The 24,673-nt window shown below is 37.6% G+C and overlaps 1 protein-coding gene across 18 annotated transcripts in view; it reads left to right on the top strand.

Moving 5' to 3' along the window:
* The window catches only part of MYO18A (myosin XVIIIA), a 200,433-nt gene that overhangs the window by 50,696 nt on the left and 125,064 nt on the right, over positions 1–24,673 (top strand). For 7 of the 18 annotated variants that reach the window (XM_072430591.1, XM_072430583.1, XM_072430500.1 and 4 more), the window contains exons 3-7: positions 15,937–16,065; positions 17,658–17,726; positions 19,705–19,792; positions 22,151–22,257; positions 23,422–23,598. In XM_072430591.1, coding sequence (XP_072286692.1) covers positions 15,937–16,065; positions 17,658–17,726; positions 19,705–19,792; positions 22,151–22,257; positions 23,422–23,598 — 570 coding nt within the window. Of the gene's footprint in view, positions 1–2,669; positions 2,702–2,826; positions 2,956–7,263; positions 7,344–7,793; positions 7,859–10,860; positions 11,578–12,181; positions 12,275–14,189; positions 14,265–15,936; positions 16,066–17,657; positions 17,727–19,704; positions 19,793–22,150; positions 22,258–23,421; positions 23,599–24,673 lie in introns of those variants that run through there. The other 11 variants (XM_072430603.1, XM_072430524.1, XM_072430600.1 and 8 more) reach the window with 9 other exon arrangements.

The raw sequence follows: 24,673 nt of genomic DNA, 5'->3' as shown, positions 1-24,673 counted from the left end.
CTCTCTCTCTCCCCATCACTCTGTCTCCACCCCTCTCTTCCTCTCTCTCTCTCTCTCTCTCTCTCTCTTCATCTGACTGTCTTGTGCTCTCTCCTCCCGTCACTCTCTCACTCTGTCTCCACCCTTCTCTCCTTCCCACCTCTCTCTCTCTCCCCTCTCTCTTTCCCTCCTCTCTCTCTTTCCCTCCTCTCTCTCTCATTCCCTCTCTTGTCTTGCCCTTCCTTTCCTTATTATAATTGTTAGCTCAGTTAATTTTCTATTATAGATAACCATTGTTATGTGCATGGGTGATTATAGTTGCATTTCTTTAGGTATCATAGTAAATGATGAGAACATCCATATGGTAATGTGTGCTTATCTAGACCAAGTACTGAATGTGTGGCCATGTTCTAAGTTTTTTAGAACTGTTTCTGTTGTGTGAATGGTCTACAAGTATCTTGTTAACATGGCCAGCACAGGAAGCTAGTATATCCCCGGGATACATCAGTGAAGGGTGTAAACATTCTGTAATAAATGGAGTGGTCATTTTTGAAGTTTGCGTTGTAGCAAATATTTCAGTGTCAATAATTTTGCTGCTCCAGTGGGAAACATCCATGGCAGCGAATAAGACTGTCAAGTGTTATCTGTCTGAGCCCCGGGCAGAAGTTTATTATGCTATCATCTCTTCTAGACAATAACTCATTGATCCAATATTTTTTTTTTACTCGCACAGCAATCCAGAAATAAATTACAGTATTACTGAGATGCCTCCAGAGCATTACTGGGTGTATTAAAATAAATTCAATCATTGCTGCCAAATGTCTGTTGTACATTTCCCAGATGTGTGTGTGTGTGTGTTTCTTTATTAAAGTACAAGTTTACTTTTTATCAGTCTGGGTCTAGTTGGATAACATGCATCTGATTTCTTTTATAGACTTGTTCATACGTCTGTGTAAGGCATTTTGTAACTTGAGGTAGAGCTCAAGCCAAAACCACGTCTTGGTTCCTGTTGTCAGTGTCCCCTAACTTCCTGTCCTAGAGACCATAATGGAATTAAGGAAGGGGGTTCTCTCTAGTAAGTGTACAGACAGTGATAAAAAAAAGGCTTTTGCAACTGTATATTTTTCCTAATGACCACATGCTACACTTCAAGTCAGTAAAATGTTCTTGTAACTACTTAGTGGGGATAGGACTATTCTCCGTTGAAAACTATTGAAGCTGACATATTAATAAGGAATGCAAACATGACCTCAATGTCCGATGTGATTACTGCCCTTTTCACACTTTGCTTACCTTGTGGTGTACAATTGTTCTCAGGCACATAGCAGTCTAATTCCATGCGTCCAGGAGCGGCAAACTGCACCACAGGTTATCACATTTGCTGCCTGTCCCTTCCAGAAATTGTGCTGGAGTCCCACAACAATGTAACATCAATTATTTTTATTATATTACACAGTATATAGCGTCAACATACTACACAGCGTTGTACAAAGTCCTTAGTCATGTCACTAGCTGTCCCTGAAATGGGCTGACAATCTAATGTCCCTACCATTGTCATATGTCCTTACGGCACTCTAAGGTCAATTTTTGGAGGGGGAAGCTGATTAACCTAACTGCATGTTTTTGGAATGTGAGAGGAAACCAGAGAAAACCCATGCAGACATGGGGAGAACCTGCAAACTCCATGCATATAGTGTCCTGGTTGAGATTTGAACCTGGGACCCAGCGCTGCAAAGGCCAGAGTGCTAACCTCTGAACCAGCCTGCTGCCAAACACATGTACAAAATAATTTCCAACTGCTCCCCATTTAGTTAAACTTCAGTACAATGCTGCAGCCAACTGCAAGCCTGAAATGAGCCCTCCTTTTAAACCTTGTCTCATCTTTCCATTTTGAATGTTAGACAAATGTATAAATATGCTTGTGTGACTATGTACATGTTGACTGTATAACCTGCAAATAGATTTGTTATTATGTTCAACACATCTTACGGGTGGACATTACAGCCAAGTTGGTGATCTAACTTTTCTCTGCTCAAATTAAATATTATTGCTTGCTCGTAATTCTGTGTAGTACGCAACAGATTAAAGTTAATTTAAAGAATATTTTAAAAATATAATGCACTGATGTATATCCTTCATATCTATACATATATAGTGTATGTGTGTGTATATGTATATATATATATTGTGTATGTACTGTATATCCTTCCTTCTAGAAAGAAAGAGCTATGGCTGCAGGAGGGAGGTTTTTAGTAATTTAAAGAATACACATTTATTTAATTTGCTGTTATCTGCCTGTGCATGCCCCTCCTCAGGTCTGTGTATATTCATCATGAACATTGAAATGAAGTGAATAACACCTGAACCTGGACTTCAGATTTCTGATGTCTCTTTGATGCTAACTTTAATCTGAAAAATATTTTACCTTGTAATTTATATTCATGGAGAATTATTTTATTAGTGCATTGTGTTCATTATGCAATTCTAAAATACAAACTCTTTCCTTAAGCAAACAGCTGCAGATTTTTGCATACAAAGAAAACAGTCCTTGCATCATAACGCCTAATATATTGTCATTTGTCAGTAACTTCAGTAAACCAAACCACAAAACTCTGTGCTCCCTTGTCATTTCCTTCCTCTGTGAACTTTCATATTGGGTGTCATCTTTACCTAGCGTAAACCGCCTGTTGACACTGCTCCATCTTCTTGCTGGTAGACCAAGGTGGGTAATCTGAGGGGACCCATGGAGTGTAGGACATATTCTGCCTGTTCTCCCCCTTGGCATTCCTGGGCTATATTTAGGAGGCTTGTATCAGTGCAGCTGTCCCCTGACTGGAGCTGCAGTGTTAGGGAAATTGACTCATAGGCCTGCTCTCACATTTCAGTGCCTTGGACTCTTTTTTTCTCTCTGTGTGTTATCCGGAAAGCTCTGCCTGTCTCGCCCTCTTCTCTAAGGTTCCTTTTCCCTAGGCTGCGGTAAGGTGCAAATATTAATCTAACCGGGATGATTGCTCTGCTGTGACCCCAAAGTTTGTCTACACAAGTTTTAGAAACTTTTATTATTTTAGACAAAATAAACCTGGCAGATGGTGGCTTTTCTAATCAGTCCCAGATTGTAGACGTGGGCTATTCTTAGACCTGAATTTTGTGTATGGCAGGTCCATGTATAATACGATAGATCAGGCTGCTATGTATTTTAGGAAGACAAGGTCAGTTAGATTTTTTTACTGATCAATTTTTTTATGCTGCTTTGCAAAGATTAAATACTTTCAGAATATTAAACCAATCATTAGCTGGGTATTCATAAATGTTTATACAGTTCTAACCAGGGCTCATTGAATTATTAATGTTTTGAAACCTATTTACACCCAAATCTAGTCTTCTTCTGTAGTCACTAAAAGGAAGATTAAAGCTGTATGTTGCATTTGGATACTTGTTGATACTTTGGACAGATAAATCACTTATATAGGCAGTATTTCGATACTTTTTGTTCAGATTTTTTTGTCTTATAAAGCTTCTGTCTTGTGAAGTCATTTTCTGCAATAATAAAATGCCACATATATATGAAGGGAGGGGGCTTGGCTTCCTAGCAATAGTTGTGTTTTGGGAGGACTAGCACTATGTAAGTTTTCCATTTAAAATTGCAAAGGCTGCTTTTTTTAACCATAAAATATTACTTTACAGCGATACTTGTGCTAAAGAATTTTTTAATGGGTTTCAATGCTCTGATATTTGAAACTATAATTTACTGTATGATCTTGAAGCAAATGCTGGGATTTGTAGCATTGTGTGTACTTAGTACTTTGTTATAACCCATTAGCATTGTTTGTCCTGGTGCATGCCAACATTTGGAATTAGTTTAATTATTTTTTTTAGCAGCAGGTAATGCTATAGTGGGTTATGTCTATATTAAACCTTAATAATTAAAATAGGTGTATAGTGACTGATAGCTAGGAAGACACCACTATGTTTTATCTGCACCAGCTTTTGTGTTAGCTTCAACCTAGTAAATCATATATGCTTATGTTGAAGGTTTATTATGTAAATTAAAGTTTTAAAAAAACTTTCCTTATATAAATGTATATAGCAGCGATATTTGTAAAAGACCGGAACGTTCTGGTCCCTACATGGTTCTGGTACCCTTTAACCTCCCTTTAACCTCCTCCAAAGCAGCCCGGGTCTTCCAAAAATCCCAGGTGATCTCAAGTTTTACTAGCCATCAATTCTTGTGCCAATAGTTGGGTGGAACGTAATAGGGTATCAGCCATTGACTTTAGGAAGCAAAAAGTTTTCATTTGTATTTGGTTTTGGGGATCCTGGGGGTTCCCAAAGCAGGATAAAAGGTATATATAGGCAGTGGATGGTCTGTGCTGGTTTATATACATTTATATATTATTATAATACATTTATATATTATATATATATATATATATATATATATATATATATATATATATATATTTATATTAAATGAAGGTTGTCTTTTTATTAAACAGCAACATTACAAGAAACTATTGTTCTAAAGACTTGTTCACACATTTGGCATTTAGAAAAACATTGGCCAGGCCTTTTCAAGCTGATACCCTTATAAAGCTCTGTGTCTCTTACATCATTAGATAAGAAAAGTTGTTTAACTAGGCCTTGTAAGCCAGGAATCCTATCTGTAGTGTCCTGCCAATCAGGAGCTGGTAATACCCCTGTCCTGGACTCTCGGAATGAATGAATTGCCTTAGTTGGTCTGAGGATCTTGAAATGTCTGTCCATTGACTCAGCATTTGATAAAGGACTCACATTTATCCATAGGAAATGGTTAGTCTAGCTTTATTTGTATTTTTATTCTGTTGTACTTGATGTTTGCATTTGCTTTTTATTTATTGGACCACAGGTTAGAAAGTGATTTGCAGCTAAGCTTTTATTTATTTACAGATACTCACCTAGTGACAGATTTCTCGCCATTATTTTGGTTGTTTTGTAAATAATAGATTTTCTAAATTCCAGTTTCCATGCTAAATAAATTGTAGGCTCACTGAATGCACATTTTGTAGCATCAAGCAGGCAAAGGTTACACATTATTTTTTTGTTTTATGTCTGCAGACCATTAGAGGATGTGAGAGAAGATCACTAAAACTAAATCCTCTCTGTCATTGGATCTAGTGTACCCACTGGAAAAGCCCTCTCTATTTTTAAATCCAGTGACTGTTTTAAACTTTTTAAATTTCCCCTCACCTTAAATCTTGGTGACAATGGACAAATAGAGAAGGTGATTCCTCCAAGCTGGAATATAAACCACAAATAATACTTAGGCCAAAGTTCTAACCCTACTCCAAAGACACATTGTAAGATTAGAGTGCTATCCTAAAATAAAAATCCAAACAAATAAACCTGTCTTTGTGCCCCATCTATGTAATCCATACAAAGACTTTTCCCATATTTGTTTAAATTGAACTGTGTTCACACGTATCAGTAAGAGATGCCTGGCCCTATTGTAACCCAGTACATCTTGATGCTCATTTTCACTCATGTATTGGTATTTGGAGAATAAAGTCTTTGTAGAAGAATTGGACTGTTCCCTAGCATAGGAGCATGAATAGTCCCCAGCCTGATGTGTTTCTGTTTGTTCAACTGCCAGACTCCCCTGCACTACAGCAGCTGACAGTGATATTTCCGAAACATACGGATTACAATAGACTTGTTATATACTCCATTCTTGTTTACTTGTCAGGTAGTGGAAATAACGGATGTGTAGTCATCTATAGCCTGAGGTACCGGTAATTATTATTTTTACCAGGGACATCCGTATATTGTATCTAGAAAATTGGGCTTTCTATTCTATTCATGGTGACGGCTTTGTCGCATGACTTTCCATAGAACAATGGATTACATAAAGCATATATCGTCTGAAAAGTATCAGTCTCCCCAAAGTTTTCTATTTATACCAGGTGTTATAAAGTTTGTTTACCTAAATATGCCTTCGCTCAAAACCTGGGGAGCCAGATTTCACATCCATAGTGGCATAAAACCAGTGTGATAACTATGACTGACATAGACAGGTGTTTTATTTAGAGTATATTCATTGAGTTTAGGAATATTCCAAGAAATAATGGTTAGTGTTAAGATCATAGGTCTGAGGCTGTCCATCATTTTGTTTTGAACATACCCCTACCCCCCCAATTACTATATTTACACCGAAAATGTTATGGTCAATTTTTTATCCAATATTGGTAAAACTATCCCTTTACGTTTGAAGCTGTAAGAGCCCTTGAATGCTCTTTTTTTACAATTGTCCTTCACTTGTAAAATAAAATCATGATGTCAAAGATCTCAGCAGTGTTTGATCCCTCTTGTTTGTTAAATTCTTTCCTGTTTTCATTTTTTTTCTTGCCAGAGCAGCTGTCTGCCTGTTGTTCCGCTGCCCATCACATGGCATGAGGTTGCAATTCCTATTTTTTCCTGGCAATTAATTCTTTTGCCTCATGACCCCTGTAGTGAGGTTTTTCATTTAGACAGACTTTTCTTGTCATCAGGAAGTGGTGATGTAAGGAGAAAAGACAAGTAGAGCTTTGTTGTCTACTGTATCAGAACTCAATGAAAAGTCTGGCCAAGAAAATTGTATAGTATTCCTATACAATGCCACTAAAGATTCTGAACCAATAAGAAGTAGGGTTTTTTTCCCTTATAACTACTGCCTGTCTATTGCGCCCTAGTGTGTGAACAAGTCTCTAGCTCTAGTTTATAACTTGGGACAATTTAGTATTGCCTTTTCCTCAGTAGGACTTCTGATTTTGGGATGTACTTTTTGGGATGTACTTAAATATACAAAATCTCCACAACATTGGACTTAACTGGAAGCCTTGTCCGGCACCGTCCACAGAATGTGGCCACCTCTAGGTGCCAGCACGTCAGGTGCTTTCTTTCTGTCTGGACCCTGGGTGCCTAGATTGCCTGATTGTTCTCAATATGCATTTACTTCTCGGGCTGATGGCTGCCTTTTCCTGTCTCACTATTGGGTCACTACTGTATTGTAAAATAGGAGCTTAGGAGATGGGAAAGAGCACCTGATCCATTGGCTCAAGAAGTAAAAACATATTTTTTCTTTTTCTTTCTCTCAGCTACAGCTTGTATCCAATTTAATGTTCTTTCCTAATGCTGTTGTTTATCATCTGCCTTTGCGGTTTGTATTGTTTTACACATTTACAGACATGCTTTTTCAGATCTAATTTTATGGGCCATTACATGGCAATAATTAGATGTTCGGAATGTGATCCACTTTCTTTTTTCCTTCAGCCAATCAGATTAGGATCCGGTAGCTCATGAGTACCCTGCCATGGCTTTTTCCTCACGCTTTGCATTCTGGGAGCAAAAGGGAAGTCTTGTGACAATATGCATGTTTATTGGTTATTTTATTTCTGTTTTTTTGTGTTAATGTTAATAGTCACAGATGTTATACATTTGGAAGTCATCAGATTGAGTCTTCCCCTAATCCAGTGTTTTGAGGTCTAATGATGATGTTATATTTGTACTTTAGTCCTCGACTTACTGTTCTGGCTTTGTTCTGTTTTTGTTTAGCCCACAAAATTAGAACTCCTACTAGGTTATGACAGGTACACCTAAAGGAAACCTGTGACGATAGCTATTGTCATTTTTAGCTTCTTAGTGCTGAGTTAGTGGGTCTTTTGCTTTATTTTTTTCTGATGTGTCTCTATCCAAGTTGTCAGAATTCTGTCTTTATGTAAATTTTTTTTTTGGTTATTATTTTTTTTATATATCTTTCTATATGTGATTATATACTTTCATGCCTCATTTGAAACTATAGGTCAAGGACGAAGACAAACCGTTAGGAAAGAAAAAAAATGGTACTGCTGGTAGCCAGAATGGAACTGTAAGTTTGCATTGTTAAAAGTGTAGTACATCTGAACAGGACGCACAGTCTTACGTTGGGCCTATCATTTTCTGGGCTTTCTATGGTTACTAGTCAGTGGAGGTTCTAAGCTGTGCTGCTGATAGAAAGAAAAATGTACCATTTACCAAATACATAGACTGATGTGAACAAGAAGATCATTTTTTGTAATCTTTTCTAATCAAACTTGCATCAAGGTTAATTTTTTACCAGTTAATGTCTAATCACCCTTCTTCTTTGGAATGGCAGAAAGTGTATAACATATTCATATTTCCAGAACATCAATGGTCCAATTGAAAAGTACAGCAAGTTGGTATGCTTCTCTTGATGTTGGCTAACTCATTAAATGAAGCTGAAATATATTAGAATGGAGGACCCATGATGCCAAAAAGGGAACTTGTCATCACCGTCCCCACCAACAGACACCAACAACATAAGAGGGTTATGGAGCCTTTTAGTTTTTTTTTGCATGGGAACTGTTTAGACCTGTATGACTTTGATCATGCTTCAGGTACATGTTTAGCTTTGTTTTATTTTCAGTACACAAGGAAAGACAAGGAATCATGGCAGGTTGTGTTGAACATGAAAACAACCAAAGCTAAAACAAATGAGAGACTACCCTGTAGTTGTCACTGGGAAGAAGGGAATGGAGGGAGTGCATTTCAGAGGCTTCAAAAACGCACTTGTAAAGCCAGTGGAATCTAGGCCTTAAAGTGAATAAGTAGGGACAGAAACAAGAATTGCCATTGCTGGCTTGGTTCCCTATTCTTTGGTTCACTCCAAAGTGTGCCAAGGTATAGAACAAGGTCAGTAAATCCTATAAAGCCTGATATCCTATCATCAATGTTTGTTCCTGGTAAGACTTCACTTCAGCCAGGGCCAAAATGGAGCCCACATTTTTTAAAACTCAAGTCAGCATTAGCAGCTCAATTTCACTTCAATCTTTTTTGTTTATTTGAATCCTATATTATTTGTAATGCCCCATTTAAATGATCACCTGCTTGATTCTTGACCATAGGGACCTTCTATAATCTTAAGCAATTGGAACTTTACTGTTCCTATACAAAGAATTGGGGCTTATGGTAATGTGTGTCAGTCTAAATCCAAAGCACTTGATACTAGGTCACAGTGGACACTAACTGTGTTCTTTAAAAAACTTAGTTTCTATTTGGGCTATCAAGAGTGATAAAGGCTGGGCTTTAGCGTCTAGGTATACAATGCAAGTTACCTACAAGGTATCAAAGACAGCTGTTGTCATTGCTGCATACATATAAGCTTGCTTTAAATAGCAACAGTTTTGGAGAGAACAGAATGCTCGGTGGTAACAGTTTCTTGATCTCTGACTTATTACTGAAGTTCCTGGGTCAGTGTGAAGCTATTAAATTATGTCAGCAGTTTATCCCAGCACCCATCCCACTTCTGATTGCTGCAGTCTCTGTGCAAGCAGTCTTAGAACTCAGAGCAGACTGAGCTGTTCATATCTTCTCTTCCTCATCTCTGGCTTTGGATAGACCAGCATTCTCTTCTTGCAGTAGTATTTGAGTGCTTAGTGGAGAAAGTCAGAAAAGACTCCAGAAAGGTACAGAGGCTTCTCTTTAACAGACGCATGCACTGTTGGCTTTGCAGTGTTGAGTTGTAAAACGGCTTATAAAAATCATCCATGACTTTGCAGTTCATATTAAGAGGGATGATTAAATAAGAAAGCAATGGTACTGTCAAAGGAGGGGGCTCTTTTCTGCTCTTTTATATGGTGACAGCTGTGTGTGGCTTTCTTGGCTGACACCTTTGTTATGACATTATCAGGCAGTTGTTGTGTTCTTTGGGTCTAGCGGATAATTCTTTGTCAGGACAGAATAAACAGCAGTATTGTCCAGTAGCCCCTGCACTGCAGTTGTATTGCAGTTGATCAGTGATGGCTAACATTCTGTTTTACTTTTATAGCAGTTGTGCCTTTTTTATTGTATAGCTAGGTAACTATTTCTGGGGTATTTTTTTTATATATGATGTTATTATCCTGGTTCCCTACATTGCCCTGCTTGCATTGACACTTTGATGGTGCTATGTTTCTGGCTCGGTGCATAGCTAACTGTCCATCTCCGAGATTGAATTCCCTCTGTCCCCCTTTGTGAACAGTTGTCCTTTTAGCTTTGCTGTAAAAATAAATGTAGTCCTTAAAGTAGAACTATGGCCTCCCATTAAAAATATGTGCAGCAGCACTTAATTACAACAGCATATACCCTTTTCTCTCCTGTTCAGGCTTCTAGTGAAATTCACCTAATGCAATTTCAGGTGCTAAACTTTTCCCAAGCAGAGTTGCCACTCTCAGGCTATGCACTACAGGGAAATTAAACAAATATTGCAGGGGTCCTTGGTGTCAAGTATGAAAATACTTAATCTGTTGCTGAAATCCACCCACTGTGAGATGCAGTGTCTTGGTGGGGAAGTACATGAGACACAAATAGGGATTTGGTTCAGTCGGAAACAAAAACTTTTGGATAACTTTGTAACTGGATTTGGGACTTGTGTAGAATGGTTAAGAGCGCATTTTATTTGGAAATCAACTTTGGATCATCTTGGCTTAACCTAGTTTTGTTTGTTTTTGTTCTTCACCTCATAACATTTTTGATATATGTCCATGCAGCTCAGGGAAGGAAAATTGCAACCACCGAGCATTCTTTTTTAACAAAAGTAGGGTTCATATAATGTCTTGTATTGGGGTTGTGATGACGTTATGATCTCTAAATTTAAATGTGGCTTTTGGGCTTTTCCAGATTTTTAGATCTGTTTAAATATAATATGGAGCTTACAAAAGGAGGAAGCATACCTTTCCTAGTTTTTAGTGTCCTTACATCTCATTTAATGTGTTACCGTTATAGATAATCAGCACCCCTTTAGCTGTAATTGTGATGAATGGAAATATTTTCATTCAGTTTTGATTATGTAGTACTGGATACATAATGTTTATTTATGTTTCCAAAATGTAGTTTGACAATTCAGAACCAGGGAGTGAGCAGGAAGATACTAGTAGACCCACATCTCCGAGAAATTCACTATCTCCAAATCCACTACGAGCAAAAAGTCCAGAACCAAGACAAAATCCATTCAGGGTGAAGAGTCCAGAAAGGTCTCACAGTTGTGCAAGGGTAAGTAGCCCTGAACCAGTATTAAATGGTGACACAAAGCAGCCTGCAGACAAACCAGTTGGTAACATAATGAGAAGAGGAGAGAGTGAAAAGTCCCTGAATGCTGATAATGAAGAAGGTGGTACAAAAAAGAAAGTGGTAAAGGTGGTGCGAAAGATGGTTAGAAAAGTCATTCCACAGGAAGAGACAGCCAGCAAAAATGACCAAGCTCATGGACGGAGTTTAGACTCTACTAATGCAGAAAGTAAAACTCCAACAGCTCCTCCTCTTGCCACCCCAAAAACTGAATCCAAAAAGGAGGCCACACAAAAGGATGACCTTTCAATGGGTCTTACCAGCCTTATGTCTAGGGGTAGAACAAAAGAACATAAACAGAGGTTTAAGCTCCCAGAGAAGAAAGTGGAATCTGTTGGTGGGAAGGTCCCACCACCAACATCCCCTGTTGAAAAGGAACCTGAGAAACCCTCTACTCCTGTTCCTGTGGAAGAAAAGACCACTGGTGATGGTCACCAATCTACAAAAGTTCCACAGAAGAGTACTCAAGGACTTACACCAGAGGTACACCCTTTGTGTGCAATGTAATCACATTTGTGCATGCGCTACTGGAATGCCACAACTCCCCTCCTGGACCACTAACAGTGCATGAATCTGGTATTGAGTTTTTTACTGTCTGATTATACATTAACAAATGGATTTACTCAAATACAATTGTGTTATTTGAGAACAGGCTTTTTGCATAATTTCCAGGGCTGTACATACCCCAGGGACCAGAAGGCCATTGCAAACAAGCAGATCAAGTCGCCACTTAACCTCATACATCTTTTCAATTAGTATGAATAAAAGTTTAGTCTGTTGGCTCCGTTGAATATCCTCCTAGATTGCATGATATAAAAATACTTTACTATTTATAGAGCATTCTTCTCCGTAGATAGTGCTGTTTTTTTATAGAATAGCTTTTGCTTCTACTAGTGGATATGGATGTTACTAGTTTCATTGTAGTTGAGCTTTCAGCAATGAAACATAGAGCTTGTGGCTTTAAATAATTTGCTGGAGTAAATGCCCAGAAATGCTGGCTATCATACAGTAGCAATGCTTTAGCTTAGTCTTTGTCCATACAAAACTACAAGTGGTTATTGCTAAATGATTTCCCACCTTTGCTCAGCCTTCTTTGAAGAAGGGAGGTGCACCCCCCAGGTCTCAGAAGTCGCTCACTGCTGCTGTCACTCAAAAACTTGGAAGTCCTTTTGCAAGACAGGTGTGTTGTTTCTAATAATAATGTAGTGGCTCTTGTTGAGTTTGGCTGTTTTTGTACTGTTTGGTGCACAGGTGTTACATTTTTATTTAAAACAATTGCCTTCTGTATTAGCAGTTTTTGTGTTGCCTAGTTCTTGTGTTGTATGAATGAATGAATGTTGATTTGGTTGCTGTGGGATATTGTGCAATGGCTAATATTGGAGTTCAAACCATGTGCTTGAACACTGAATTATCCCCCAACTTCAGCACTTTTGGTTACTTTGTATGCGAGATTCCTACAACTAAGTCCCCATGTCTCCTACCCCAATACCACCATGGTTTTTATGATGGCGCCCCTTACCTGGAGAATTCATTAGAAAAAAAAAAGATTTTGGTTTAGGTGTTCTGTTTTTTTTTTTTTTTTTTTTTTTGTGTGAAAGGGGCAGCTGCAATCCCAGATGGAAGTAACAGGCTAGCTTTTCAACCAGCCAAATAGAAGACAATCACAGCTGTGATATTAGGATATTAGGTTTGGGTTCACTGGCCACACAATCAGTGTGTTTATAAATTTGTTATTTGCCTGTGTGTGTAATATTTATGTTTTCCTTTCTTTATTGTGGTCTGGATTTTACAAATTTTTGCTGGCATGTTTTTGTTTTTTCTACTTTTGGGACCATACTTAAAAATAAGGTTTAGGATACTTTTATGTTCATGTTTTAAGGCTCTCAGTTTGCTTCTTTGATAAAAGTAGCCTGTTTTATGATTTTATGCCTTACTGTGGAATTCTGTATTTAGGCAAGCAGGCTGGTGTCAATGTTCTCAGTCTGATACTGTTCTGAAATAATTTACCAGTTATTATTAGTGTACAGTGGGGCGAAAATGGTTGTTAATATTTAGTGCCAGCACATTATACAGTGCTTTCCAAAGTCCATAGTCATATCACAAACATCCCTCAAAGGGTATTGCAATCTTATGTCCCCATAGTCATGTCATTAACACAGTGGGAAGCCAGTTAATTCAACATAATGTTTTTGGGATGTTGGAGGAAACTGGTGCTCCAAGGGGAAACCCTTAAGCATGTGGAGAACATGCAAACTACATACAGATAGTGTTCTGGTTAAGATTCAAACATATGACCCTAGCACTTTAAAGACAAAAGTGCTAGTTACTGAGCCACCCTGCTGCCCAGTTGCTTGCTTATTAAGCTGCAGGACGTTTTGGGACACCTTTCAAGCTACTTCCCCAATGATGATCAATCCCTAGGTATCGTCTGTAGGCTTATCACATTTTCACATAGACATTCTACCTATATAGTACTACCAGGTGTGGTTTATTTGTAAAATTCAAACAACAAACTTGTAAGACCAAAGCAATGGCAACTGTTTTATGCTTCTTGGCTCAGTGCTAAAAACATGGGTCTCCAATTGTTACCTAGTATACCAAGCAGAGTTTAAAACAGCAAATAGTTTTATTGTGTGGTCTATAATTTTTGTTGTTAGATCCATTACTAGCCTGTGTCCTTTAGCTTTTAAATCAGTTCTTGTTAAAGTCTTGTGTGATAAATCCTAAAGAATTCTCTGATCTATGCAACCAACCCAATGTTTTGTTTTTGGTAATGACTGCTTGCCATCTAATTGGTTGCTGTTGTTAAGAAGAAGTTTTTCACAACAAATTAATTTAGGATTTGGAGCATCTAATCCAATTGATTAACTGATTGATTTAATTAACAAGGTTTGTCACATCCCGGGCATTTTGCAAATGATTTATTAACACAAAAATTACTATAAACACTTCTGTTGTTGCGTTCTTGCACCACCAATTTGCAGTCATTGTACTCTGTCTATCCTGCACCTACTTTCTCTATGAAGGGAGTCCTATTAGATGGGTATAGCAATGACATAATATGAGATGAATACTAATATAAATTTGACCTCTAGGCCCTGAATACTGTTATCCAACGGACACCATCAGATGAAGCACAGAAGCGCCTGGAGAGGATCTTCATGGCATCTGTAAATAAAGTTTTTAGTTTTTCCTATTTACTACATAATGCAAATTTTAACTCTGTGTTGTAGCTTTTGTCTAGCAGTGCAATGAATTTGGTGAAAACAGTTGTATGGCTGGTTATATCATATTTATAACTTTCAAAGCAAGTTGTTTATTCTCCTTTTTTTGCTTTACTTGTGCTTTAAAATGGTAGTGTGTTTTGATCTGTCTCTGCAGTGAAAAGATCTTAAATGTGTGTCTCAAAAATCTTGCGACCAATCTGATTCAACCTGTATTTATCTCATTGTAGCGAAGGGAGACCTTGCCTGAAATTTTAGGTATATATGCATTAGGAAATGAATGGTTTAGTATGGACCTAAGATTTTGTGCAACATTTGGCTAAATGCCCTGGCTAAGGAGAACAGAGTACTAAAATGTTTGGAACAGTGCAACCTTTCAGAGTTTACATTGATGACTTGGCAGTTCTTGAAATAAATAAATACACCTGGAAGGTATTTAAACCTTGGACCCAATAGGCTTTTTCTTTTTATACATGGTGTAACCAAAATGCCAGTCAAAGCAAAGTAATGGTTTGGTTTTGATGGGTTTCCTTGATCTTTGGTGGGTTGTGTTGATCTTCCATTTAAATGTTTCAAGCTGCTGCCTCCACTGGCACTCACTGCTGGAAAAAGTGGAGAGGCAGTCCAGACACAACTGTTCATGGGTGGTACAAACTCTGGTTGACTCATTTGTGGGTATTTCTTCCTGAATAATTCTGTTTTACTACAGGATTTCGGATAATAAAAAAAAAATGATTCTTTTGCCACTCAGCCCTGAAAATGTAAATTCCAAATGCTTGACAGAGATCCATGTTTATGTTTATGTTTATGCATATGCATCATTATCTGGCCAGATCACATCTTTTGGATCCTGCTGGTGGATCCTCAACTTGGCTGAAAGGGAAAAGACAACAACAAATTGGACAGCTACAATTGAAGCATATGCAGTAAACATTTGCTGTAATTTTGCATATTCAAAAAAACTTTATATGCTTCTCTTGATTGTACAGTTATCATCCTGAATGGCCAGCTCTTAGCAGTTCATGAGTTATGAAGGCATTTATTTTTATATGCAATTTTTTATTTTAGCATTTCATGGAATGTTTTGTGACAGCATGCTCTGAAAATGTTGATGACTTTTTGTTATGGCTATATATATATATTTATGGACTCTTTTGGGTACCCAAAGCAGAATGGTAGCCATCAAGTTTTGGATAGTGTGTCCAAAGATCAGAACTTCCTTGAATATTTTATTGTTGTCGTTTCGTTGTTGTCTTTTTCCCCAATCGTATCCAAAAATTGTTTGGCTAAAGTGGGATGTTAAATTCCATATTTATTGTAGTAAATTTAGTTTGGGAAATGCCCGATTACAGACGTGAGTGTTCTTTTTTTTTTTATTATATGATATTATCAGCTAGCAGTGTAGAGGAGGCAACTCTCTTTGATTTGAATTTGGAAGTAAGATGAGAGCTGATATCACATACTCGTGCTTTCCTGTGCCTCATAAATAGAATCACACCTGCAGATTAATGTGATATCAGCATTCCCACTAATTTTCTACAGTGTTCCATCTGCTGTTTTGCTACCTGACTTGACTGGTTTCTCATCTCTGCTCTCTTTCATCTTCTTGCTGCCATAGCTGGAACCAGCAGCCTCTAGCTCTTCTCCACAGAGCCAGGTACTGTACCCCCAGGATGTGTCTGCCAACCCAGCCTCATCTTCTGTCCACATCTGGGCTGGTGTCTGTGCGCGTGTGTCATGCTGGAGTGTAAGGCTCTCTTCACATGTCCTTCCTGCTCACAACTAACCTCCACCCACATCTCAACTTTTCCTTTCTGCATGTTGTGCATGTGTGCAATTAAACCCTCCTCTGATGACTTGGGGAATTTATTGATGCCATAGTCTGGCAGTATGCAGCACCCTATAGAAACCGTTTTTAGCAACATAATGTTGCTGGGATTTTTTACTACACATTATTTCTATTTCTGTAGCCCTATTTAAGGAATTTTGTACTGAGAGATTTGGGGACTGCTATTGCTGAAAGCCTTCCAAGAACGAGCCTTGGATTTATTCCATTGGTTGTCTGTGACTTGAATACTAAGTCAATGAACAACAGACTGGATGTAAATGAGATAGTAAGAAAGGTTTTTATCTGCTTACTGGTTCTCTATCCATTATCAGAAGAAAAGACCAGCATGGGAATTCTACATATTCTTTTAGTACGGGATTTGTGTCTATATAATGCATGTCCATTATGTCCAGAATGACTTACAGTAGAACCAACTGAAATAATATGTCACCAAGTCATTTATCATGTTTAAGTAAAATCCTAATGCATGGTTTTGTTTTGCTAACAATACTTAAGAAAAGGTGCGTAACTGTTATATACTTGTATGGTCCATATACACAACTTTCTGACAGATATCCTTTGATGCTGTTTTGGTCAGTTAGCAATGGTGGCAGTTTAGTTTTACTAATAAATGCAGGTGAAGCTGTAGTTCTGAAACAAAGTTCTGCTTCCTGTAGAGGGTACAGAATTACCGTGGTTTTTATCAGAATACTGATAGAGCTAAAGCTCCCCAGATTTTGTTACCTAGGTAGGAGCTTAAGGCCCTGTGAACCACCTGGGCACCGGACTCATCCTTCATGCTTCTGTTATTCATCAGAGAGAATGCACAACTAGTCAAAGCTGCACACTTGCCCCTCACTTCTCAAGAAGGGACACACATGTCAGTTTCTTATTGAACCATGACAGTATAGCGGTGGTCTTTTTAGGTCTCTCGCAGTCATTTTAAAGGATATACGACATTTGAAGATATTCATTGACGTGACTAAGTAGATACCTTTCATAAACCTAATTCTCCCTTTATCTCTGGTTGCAGGACCTTGATTTTTACCTTTCTGACACAGCACACTGTAACGGGTGGTTAAGCAGCATCTGGGTGACAATAGTTAGTTCTAATCTAATATCGGGTCCTTTTCCAGTTTATTTTTCTACGTAAAGCAAATACATGTGGTTCTTTTTCATCATTAAAAGCAATGCTGTTTGCTGTACTAAGTGCAAAGAATTACATTTTTTAATGAGATCCTGACTAATCTGCATTATATAACCTCTGGTATATTCATCAATCAAGTTTTTGTTTGTCATGTATTTCCATCTGCATTTTTATATTTAGTTCAGTTTTGTTCAGATTGTTCATTCCTATGATTTACCCAATTATATAAAGATTTGATAAGTAAAGCATTAAGCAAGTAGTTGATTTCTCAGCGGTGTGGTTAGAATGATCACAAGCCTCTTGTGGCTGCAGGACTGGCAGTGCAGTAACCACTAACTAGACATGCTTGCCTTCATGTTGCCAGTCAGCCCCACAGGATGCCATGGAAGATGCCCCAGCTTCGCCTCTGAGCTCACCCGGTGCTCTGCCGCAGGTTGGCTGGTGATGTGTTCTGCTGTTGTTTTTTGTTGTGTTATTTATTTCTTTATGGAAAATGAACTGATCCATGATAGCAGGTTAGTTGTCACATTATCATACCCATTCTCCATTTTCCGATTTAGACCATTACAAGGCACCTTTTTATGCAGAATTGTGGGCACTCTACAACTACTTCAGGTTGAATTTTAACTTATTGGATAATACACAATTGAAATGTGCAATTTTATTACAAGTTAAAGGAAGTTTAATTTTTTTTACATACTTTATTTAATAGGTCTGGCAAAATAAGCAAGTTTGCACACAGATTCATTCACATTTCTCTGGTTATATTTGATATGAAATGCCTCCTCCTAAGCCATGTTTAACATGAACCCTATGAAATATGGCCATGGCATTGCAGGTTGGGCAGTTTGTTGCCCGCTGATTTCACTTTTGAGTTGACCAATACCTGCTATGTGTTGAATTATATAGTATGTTTGTTACTTTGGCTGTTTTGTTGCAATGAATTTGGAGCCAGACGTAACAAAGGTTTTTTTTACCCTAAATACGTTTGAGACAATTGTTCATAGGATTAATAAATTCGTATTTAAAAAACATCTAATTAAATAGTCTCAAATATTTTTTTAAGTTTATAGATCAGTTAGAGCTACATTTATTTCTGTTATTATACTACTTGATAAATGTACATTGAATGTGTATGTTATGTGCAGTGGATGTCCCAGCACGATTGACAGAATGAAAAAAAAGCAATAGAAAGGATTCCCATTCACTTGCACAGAACTTTCCATGCAGCCTTCAATAAAGGTTGGTAGGTATTGTATTAGGCCCCTAAGGAACCCCTACACAGCCTGATCCTGCTTTTATAATTGCAGGATATTTTTGATTTGGATTGGTAACCGGCCATATGTATCCACTCTTAAAATACAAAACGTCATATTAAAACTACCTGCTGCCATGTCCCATTCATTCTTCCTGAGTGCTGTGCTTGTGAGTTTAGTGCATGTCAATGTTTTTGTTTTATTTTTAAAGTTTTTTCTGTTAACAGCCAGTGAACCTGACATGAAAATGATTTTATATAACTAACATTCACATATATGTATGTCATGTTTCAGTGGGTGGAACTCCAGCTCATATATTTTTTTCTAGCTTTCAAATGAGTAAGGAAGAAAGCATCTGCCTGGTTATTAATGCTTTACAAAAAAAGAAATGACCAGCACACTGATAAATAAAGATGCAACAAGACACATGCAATCACATGCCAACCCAAGTACAGTTTCCAGGACACTCCGGACCCTTTTAAATGATGACAATCTCAACAATCTCTCATTTCTGAATGAGCAGACAACGCATCTATGCAACACTGAAATCACAAGCAATGTTGTCAGTCCTGCCTGGTTTCCCACCCGCTGGGCTAAAGAACACCTTCCCTTTTTGTAGTAGTTAGGAGGGCAGTGTTCTCTAGTTCATAATGGATTACTGAGCTAAATCACTGCTTGGATTTAGTATAGAAACCAAGACACTCAGCTGAAACAGTTTAAGCCACACAGGATTTCATAGAAGATACACATGACATATTTGTACATATAAAGATAACACACAAGTAAGCATGCATGTAATTTACACTTAAACACCAGGCCAGTGTTCTCTCTTGTGATGAAAGATGCACAGATTCACCCTTGTTTGTTCAAATCTTCTGTAAGTTTGTGTTTTTCATGACAATATTATGAGTTTTTAAAAACATTTTTAGGTATATGCTAATTTTTAAGTTATCTTATGCATGTGTTTTCCATGATAACTTTATTTATTTTAAAAGCCGTTCAGTACATTCATGTACATTCTCCCTGATTGTGAAATGGTTTGCCATTGTGTGTTCTGCAGTCAGGCTTTGCTATGTTTTGGCATGTGAAATATCCTATAAGACCATCATTTTTCTGTATGAATTGTTATTAATTAGGATTCTTGTTTCTCTACAGGCAAAGACAGAGGAGCAGATCTCTGCTGAGCAGAATTGGTATGAGACAGAGAAAGTGTGGCTGGTTCACAAAGAAGGATTCTCTCTTGGTATGTTAAAGTTCTTCTTAATGTTTTCATCAAATACTCTTCATGTGCATGGTGTAGGGGGTAGATAAATAATGTGTTTTCTTTCTGCTTCCTGTCATCCGTGTGTAATGGCCAGAAATGGTTTTCCATATGACCAACCTAAACCTAAATGTTTTTGTATTGTGGGAAGAAACCAGAACATAATGCGAACATATGGGTTTCTAGGACAAATTCTATGCAGATATTTTCCTTTGTAGGTTTCAAACCCAGAACCCATTTGGAAGCTGAAAGATACGAGTGCTAACCACTAAGACAATGTTTATAGGGAAAAGAAATTGTTATTGGAGACTTTGGCCGCATACACACATGCAATAAAAGTCGTTGGAAAGGATCTTTCATGATCCTTTCCAACTACTATTATTGCACGATGCATGCATGAGTGCTGTACATAAAGCACTGTTCTGCTCTATGCAGAGGGGAGGGGGGGAAAGACAGAGTGGCACCCTGCTGCGCGCTCTCCCCCTTCACTTGCATTACGATCGTTCATCGTCCGTGGATCCGCCAGGGCGGTCGTTCGGATAATGGACGATGCGCGCTGTACACACTTTAGATTCTTGTCCGATATTGACCCTGAGCCGATTATCGGGCGAGAACCATTGGAAGTGTGTACGTAGCTTTAGTATTGAGAATGATTCCCCCATTTCATAATTTACATGCAGATCTATCTTATAATGGCAGGGAGTCTTGATTCTCATCTTGTATACAAGAAGGAGGTTTCAAAGTGTATCCCGGGGGACTAAATGCTGGGTATTATGAATATTGCTGTAAATATGTTTGCCTTTGTCCCTAGGAGTTGACTTTGAAGCAGGCTCAGTTTACTGATGATGTACTATAGTAATAATGACTTATAAATGGGTTGAGGACTTTTATATTGTCTGATATTCTGGATCTTATTTTCAGTAGTAATCCTTAATGCGACTTGGCGTGAGTTTTATCAAGCTGTTTTTCAGCACAAGTTTTACTATCTGGGCATTCAAATGAATATGTTTCATGCCCCATCTCCATAACTTTAAATATCCAACGCTGTGCCTAGTGAATGTGAATATAAACTACTTTATTAACTAAGTATTATGTTGCCTAGAAGCTCTGTACTAACTAATTCCCTTAAATACATTAGTGTACATGGCCTGCGTGAAATCTATTTGTGCTTGATGTGCCTGTTTGCAGATATAAACTTGCTGGAGCATTTTAATGGAAATTAAGTAAAAAAAAGATTTGTGCTGTAAATTTGTTTTAAAATGTTTTTTCTCATTAATGCACAAACTCTCCTGTGGTGCAAGTTTGTTCTTATTTAAAAAATAAATTAAAGCTCGTCTAAACCCAAGACAACAATGTAATATATTATATTTTGCCAGCCTTTAGATTTGGTGGCTGCAGTCGTTCCTTTATTTAAGGATATTTTTCCTGTATGTTACTTCTGCCTAGGGTGACAATGCTTTCACAGTACTGTAACAAGGAGGAGTAGCATTGGCACCCTGGGGTGCTTGTATTTTATTAGAACTACAGGACACCTCTTCCCCTCCTAACCTCATTATCATGGTGGGTGTTTTGTGGTTTACAGACTGCCTGGGCTTGGCAGCCAATTGGTAGGCTTGAGCACCTCGTCTTTCTTATTAATTTTAGCATTGGGTGCAGAAGTAGAAAGTGCTGTGAAAAAGTGCAGGTAAGGTCAGTATAGGAGGTTATTGAATGCCCTTGAAAGTGACACTGTTACTTTGTCCTTCTCAAAAAAGTTTATAGTAACTTCGTGTCATGACTGCCCATTTTCCACTGTTCATTATTCATTTTTTCAGTCTGCTTTACAATACCGTGATCTTGTGTTAAATGTTTCTTTTGACAGACTTGGAAAAGCATAGGGGTCAGTCTATACAGATGGGTAATATAGGGCATTTGCTTCCTACTAGACTTAATAAATTCTGGTTTTGGTGTGATTGTACAAGAGTGTATAACTCAAAAGCTATTTTAAGGTAATGTGGCCGAAATAAATCTTTAGTCATCTGACTGGTCTGATGGCCTAGTCATACAGTGGAGTAAATTTGATTGCACATACACCATTTTTAATTTGTAAATTGGTTATCCATTGCACTATGGGTTTGATTCTACATCTCCAGTCTCTACTTATAGTCAGAGGCCATGGCAGGGGTTGCAAAATGGGAAATTTGATAGGGAGATCTGAGAGATTAAAGATGCTGCTAGATTTAACATCTGCGTTCCAACTATAAGCACTTCCATAGCTTTAGGTGATTTGATGTTATTCTATTCTTTTTTTTTTTTTTGATGTATCGCAGCACTAATGTTTCTTTCATCTTCTTCTTGCAGCAAATAAACTAAATGCCGAAAACAGCAATCTGCCTGAAGGAAAAGTCAAAATACGACTGGAACATGATGGGAGTATACTGGATGTGGATGAAGATGACATTGAAAAAGTAGGTTTTGCATGAAAAGTACATATATTTCAAGAATACTCACAGTGCCTTTCTGTATCCTTATTGGACCTGTCTTGTCTGTGTCATTTACTAACAACTGGCACAGTATTAGGGATACTATAGAAGATCCTTTTCACGGGTGCACAATACATTTTTGGAATTTTATCATGCCCCTCCTAAACTATTATCCAATAAGAGCATGATTAGGAAATGTTATAAAGCTTTTGTTGGAGGCAGGCATACAAAGTCCAAGCTAGACCTAAAGTCAGGACATTAATTCTAATGTTTACTTTTATCAGCTTGCTTCCTGGACACTATATTTGTTTAAAGCTGAAATCCAGCTTGCTTAAATCTTGGTGCCCTTTGTATGTTTTCTTCAGATGTGCTGTAATCCAGCAAACACCCTTCCATTTTGCTTTTGCAGAGGTTTCCTATAATAAAGTCCACTGTTTTCGCTCCATGTGGAGATCTTCCTCTCTCTTTAGTCGTTTTGTAGGCCTCCTGAAGGACTGGTTGAGTCCTACCCATAGCTTTATTCTCTGTACAAACCTATTTCAACATAGTGAGGATATCACAGCTTTTTTAAAAGTAACATTTGGGTTTGCAAAAGCATTTGAAACACACATTTTAATAGTGACAAAGCCTTGTATTAGGGAAGTGAAATGAAAGCGGTACTTGTGCCTTACTTTTATTCCTGCACAGCTATATAGGTGTCTGTACTGCAATTTCTTATTTCACTGGGCATTTTCTGATTGTGTGCATTTGAAGCTGCAGCAAGTCAGAATCTGCCTCATGGAAAATAAGTATGAAACTTAGCATGTAGACAGAAAGAATAAAAAACTATTTCTGGTAAAAGCCTGGAACCGTCTCTGAAAACTGGGATAGCTGGTGAGTGTTGAGCACAGGAATATTCCTGTATATAATAGTAGACGCATACTTTGGAACATGCCTTACTTTCCTTTTTAGTTCTTATATAGTGCATACAATAATAAAATCAGCCATTGGTCCATAACAATTTTTTCTGCTTTCTGTACTTGAAAATTATTTTTCAAACCCAAACAAGACATTTGTTTAGATAATAAAACAACCTGTAGGAATGTTTTTACTATACAGTAATTTCTGATGAGATTGGATATCTAAATGAATTCCTTGTGTTTTATACAGGCAAATCCTCCATCTCACGATCGAGTGGAAGACCTGGCATCCCTGGTTTACCTAAATGAAACGAGTGTACTGCACACTTTGCGTCAGCGCTATGGAGGCAACCTAATACATACGAATGCTGGACCAGCCATGGTCATCATGAATCCCATGAGCTCACCTTCTATATATTCTGAGAAGGTATGATTTCATACAGTGTTATTGCTATTAGTCTCCAAATTATGCATAGAATATGCAATTCTATCTCTGTAAAGAATTCTTTAAGGTGGGGTAAGAAGGACAGAATCTTTGTTAGTTTTCTTATTAGTGTCCTACCTCTGTTTAGAAGATTTACCCAAGTGACTGGTACTACCACGTAAGAAAGCAAGGAAAAATCCTCAATATTTACAGATTGTCCTTACAATAGAGGATAGGGGAAAATCCTGTAATTGGAACATATGTTCTGGGATTTACAGTCCTTGTTAAGAATTTCCTGTCATGAAATTTCCTGTCAACTCTTGGGGGACCCATCTAAAAAAGACTAAATTGTGAACATTTCACAAATCTAAGGTGCACTTTTTTAAAGTGAACCAGTGGCTACTTATGGCTGACAAGAAAAGCAAGTCCCTAGTAGATTTCATGCAAACACAGGTAATCACAAAGCATATTACAATTGGGTGGTGTCTTAGGGCCTATTCCCACTATAAACAGTATGTGCTTTATTTATAAATTATTCCTTCTTCAGTCCGCTCGTAAAATTAGTTTTCTTCCCACTCATTTCGTATTTTGAAAGTTCTTCACTTCTGACAATTGACCACTAGGTGGCAGACGAGACATTGTTTTAATAGGAGACCTGTAGAAAAATATAGCCATAGAATTCACCACTAGCAAATTTCAGAGAATTCGGCTGGGGAATAATTTATATTTAGAGCCCTATGTGTTTTTTTTTTTCTGAACCACAGAATGTTCCTGTTTGTGATGCTGTGAGTTAGGCAGCCTATTCAATGTGCCACAACATGCAAAAAATGATGCATACTGCATCCTGAATAATAATAATAATAATAATAATAAATGCAGCAGCTAGTTGCACTTCAGTGCTTTGTCAAGGTGTGTTTTCCATTAAAAATGTATTGCAAACCAGTGTAAGAATGCATTCTTTGTGCCTTGCCTTAAAACACGTTTCTGAAATACAATGCGCTAGTGGGTATAGTTGTACAGTTTAATTTTAGTATGCACATAAAAAATTTAAATTCATTATATATACTGTATTCTTTAA

Source organism: Pyxicephalus adspersus, chromosome 1 (genome assembly GCF_032062135.1).
Source record: "Pyxicephalus adspersus chromosome 1, UCB_Pads_2.0, whole genome shotgun sequence".
Lineage (NCBI taxonomy): Eukaryota > Metazoa > Chordata > Amphibia > Anura > Pyxicephalidae > Pyxicephalus > Pyxicephalus adspersus.
This window is presented reverse-complemented; position numbering and strand designations above follow the sequence as displayed.